At 41.9% G+C, this 3,941-nt stretch overlaps 1 protein-coding gene across 1 annotated transcript in view; it reads left to right on the forward strand.

The window, feature by feature from the left end:
• The first annotated feature begins 1,567 nt into the window (after positions 1-1,567).
• The window catches only part of LOC126407402 (zinc finger protein 135-like), a 5,576-nt gene continuing 3,202 nt past the window's right edge, over positions 1,568-3,941 (forward strand). Inside the window, exon 1 of the mRNA XM_050072261.1 lies at positions 1,568-1,808. Coding sequence (XP_049928218.1) covers positions 1,616-1,808 — 193 coding nt within the window. The 5' untranslated portion in view covers positions 1,568-1,615. The remainder of the gene's footprint in view (positions 1,809-3,941) is intronic.

The following is a 3,941-nucleotide window of genomic DNA, read 5'->3' on the forward strand; positions in this document are numbered from 1 at the left end:
CATCACATCCTTCCTTGAGTATATCCAATCAGCACCAAGTAATCCCCAAGCCCTAGCCAGGAGTCTTTCGGGGCCGTTCTGAGTACCTACCCCGAAGCAGGGACTTGTTTAGCCCCCGTAAAAGTTCCGGAACTCTGTCCCTCGGGGGTGGTTCCTGCGGTGGAGACACGTACCAACAGCCCCGGCCCCGTAAAATTACCCCGAAGTTCCTGCGGTGGAAACGGGCCTATGAAAAGAGACATTTTTGGTCAAATAACTAAAAAAAAAAATCTGTCTGGAGCTGCAAAACCTATTTGAACCTCATAATAAAGGTAACACAGCTTTTTAGGTTGAATTTATCCTATCAACATTTCTACCAGATATAATGAGCATTCATTAATATTTTTAGCACAAGGTAGCTATTCTGCAGTGGACTATTTTTGATTATTTGGTACCTAAACTTTGCAGTGTTGCCAGTGAAAGCAAACAGATTTGGCCACACACTATTGCATTCTAGGGTTGCAGCAATATACCGGTTTCAAGGAATACCGTAATATTAAAATTGATGATTATCACACCATGTGCATTTGTTTATCTACGATATTGCAAACAGTGCAATTTTATTTTAGTTATTTTCAAAAGGGAGACTTTTTACACTTACTTCCATTGAAAATAGTTTTAAGTTTCAATTACAGGAATTAAACAATTATTTAACCAAAAGTAACCCTTCCATTGGATTCCTTTAAAGGTCATTCTGACTGATAATAATAATTCTATAATACCATGATACTGTGAAACCACGATATTTTCTAAGGCGGTTATCGTACTGTGAAAATCTCATACCATTGCAGCCCTATTTAATCCTCTAGTTTCCCATGAGACTTTTGCCTTTTTAGATTTGGAATCCACCGCTAGCCTAGCCAGGGAGACTCAATACTACTGTAGCCATTGCTAGTGATGGTATTAGATAAAAAAGGTGCCAGGCCACAGACGTATAACGAACATTTTAGATGATGAAATGTTCCATGAAACATTTTCTTAAAAGTCTAGGCTACGGTTTACAGTTGTAGAATATTTAGCCCCACAATGAAAATTAAAATGTAAGGAAAAAAAACGGATTCTTTTCCATATAATTTTGTGTCAAAGCTACTGGGAGCTACTGGAAAGGGGCTAAAGAGTCATATGCAGCTCTGGAGCCTTCCTATGACATCACAGATTTGAGTTTTAGCATGATTTCTTGGATTTGGGAGAGAGCTGTTTATACTTAATAATATTTTTGGACTGTCTTAAACCATCAGAATACCGTGTATGAATTCTGAAATGGACGCAGCCCCCCTTTAAACAAATAGGGGTTGTGTTGTAGCCCCAGTATGTCTTAAAATAACCTCAGTGTACAGTGTATTGTTATTAAATTAATTTTTTTTTTTAAAAATCCCGCACAGAAGAAGTATTTTGAAACACAATCTGTCCACCTGTGCAGACTTAAACGTGTTTCACTAAGTTAACATTACTGAAGATGAAGATTTATTGTGGAAGATTGGGGCCGGAAGTCGAGCTACTGTTGCTGCTTGACAATTTACGGAAGGAAGTGGTTTTGTTTTAGCTGCAGACAGAGACAGCGTGTTTGTCTTTAAACATGTCTAAAGTGGAACTGTTGAGATCGTTGGTGTGTGAGCGTCTAACTGCGGCTGCTGAAGAAATATTTGGACTGGTGGAAAGAACCATAGCAGAGTATGAAGAGGAACTTTGTCGGTCAAATCAGGAGAACGAGCGACAGCGGAAACTACTGGACGCTGTTTTAAAACCTCAAGTTCGGGTGCACAGAGCAGGTTAGTCATATTTACACGCTGTTTAGATAACATTGCACCTTCGTTTATTCCAGAGACATCTGTTCAGATGGAACAACAAAACGCGTAGCCAGTGGTTAGAATGTACATAACTGACGATTCAACTTCTCTTCTTACATACATACATTGGTAGCCACTACAACTGCAGGCATTGTAGCCAAACCGCATATTCAGGTTTGACGTGTTGATCCCACTGAGCTCACGTGTGTGTACTGTACTGGGTGTACTGCGAAACTGAATTGCCTTGCCTAAAGGATAAATAAAGTTGCCCATGAGGTCTGTCAGCAGTGCTGGACTGAGGCAAGCTTACCCTTCCCCAAGCACCCCCCACCGTGGGGCCCAAGGTGGCTGATTATTGCCCCTTTTACACTGCCTGTTCAAGGTAGGAATATCACGTTATTATCCCACCTCATTCTTCCGTATAAACGATATGTTAGCAAACTGTGGGGACAGTTGCCTTTCCTCTGAGCAGGGAACAGAGGTAGTAACAGCACTAGAGCAGCTAATCCAAGAACAAGAACAGCGGCTGAAAACGTCCTTAACTGGGGAAAAATCGAGGTCCAGGAGCTCCTTACTCTCCGAGCAGAGGAAGAGATCAGCTGTCATATAAAAAGGATGGTAAATGGTCGTTATTGTCATGTTAATGCAGTTGTTCTTGTTAATAAAGCAATGTCAACACATATGTTATATGTCACACAAGAGGCTGACGCTCTTGTGTTACATGTCACGCCCATCGCACTTCCTTTGTGTCTGTGATGGCAGCATGCTGTCTAAAATCACACACTTGAGTGGAATGATGCCACCATTGTTTGGTTCTGTGTAAAAATGCAAAGGACGCATAAAGCGGAGACTTCACAGCAGCTCTGTAGCACCATCTCTGTGTAAAAAGGGCTGATGTCTCCTTTGGGAAGGTCTGCCACTGCCTGTTAGAAGTACCTGCTCCTCCACTTCATGTGATTTTTCTTTTAACTAAGCGTCGGTGGCTTAGTGGATAGAGCAGGCACCTCATGTACAAGGCTGTTGCCGCAGCGGCCTGGGGTCGACTCCAGCCTGTGGCCCTTTGCTGCATGTCCCTCCCTCTCTCTCTCCCCCCTTTCACACCTATCCTATCAATTAAAGGCAAAAAATGCCCTAAAAAAAAAAGAACACATGTAAATTATCTCCCTTTGCTTGAGCATTTCCTTCATTGTTAAGCTAATATTTTCTCTGATGTGGATAACTGTCAACATCAGCTGAATCTAACAGCTGCTCTGCATTCCTCTGAAAGACCTTGGTGATGAGTTGTTTCTTCTCATCTTGTTTCTTCAGTTTGTTTCCCAATTTCCAGACATTTTTGGCCACTGTTCTTCTTCTTTGAGTTAGCTGCTAACTCTCCCGCCGAGGGTCGCACACATATCGCGTTGTCAAAATGTCACACCAGTGCTGCTCATGATCTCATCCTGCCAAGTGGCAGCTTAAAGGTAACAACTCTGTCCTGTTAAAGTCCCGTTTCTACACAACACTTTGGGTATATTACCTTTGGAAGCAAAAGTAACCCTTCAGACATGGTACCCAGACCCTAGATCCGTTCAGCGTTCCCACCACAAACAGTGCTCTTAAATGTAGGCAGGGTTGTTGTCACTCACTGCTCCATCCACCACTCGCTGTATTTCCTCATTACCGGTGACACAGATGGAAGTCTGCATCTCATTTATCGTCCACAGCACAGGGCTGCACGCTGACATTTTCAGAACAAAACAGGACAGGCTGCAATGAGAGTTTCTCTCCATGGGATATTTGTGCATTTATGTTTGTGAATTTTAGTGCATTTAGTCCTTCTCAAACAGGGTTCAACGCTAAGGTTTTTTTCACTTGCCCGGTCGGGCAAGTTGGTCAGAGATCTACTTGCCCAAAGTCAGTTTTTACTTGCCCTATTTTTATGTTATATAATCTTTATTCACACTGTATTTATTAATTAAAACAACATATGTCATGTATTGTAGCTTAATTCCTACACAAAAATGACAGTGTCAGGGCTTAAAGTGAAAAATTTGTCAATCGTTCTCCGTCTATAATTTTGCTCCCTACTTGAGCCATGCCCACCTCTATTTATTTTTCACTCCTCTCTCCAGTTCT

Source organism: Epinephelus moara, chromosome 20 (assembly GCF_006386435.1).
Source record: "Epinephelus moara isolate mb chromosome 20, YSFRI_EMoa_1.0, whole genome shotgun sequence".
NCBI lineage: Eukaryota > Metazoa > Chordata > Actinopteri > Perciformes > Serranidae > Epinephelus > Epinephelus moara.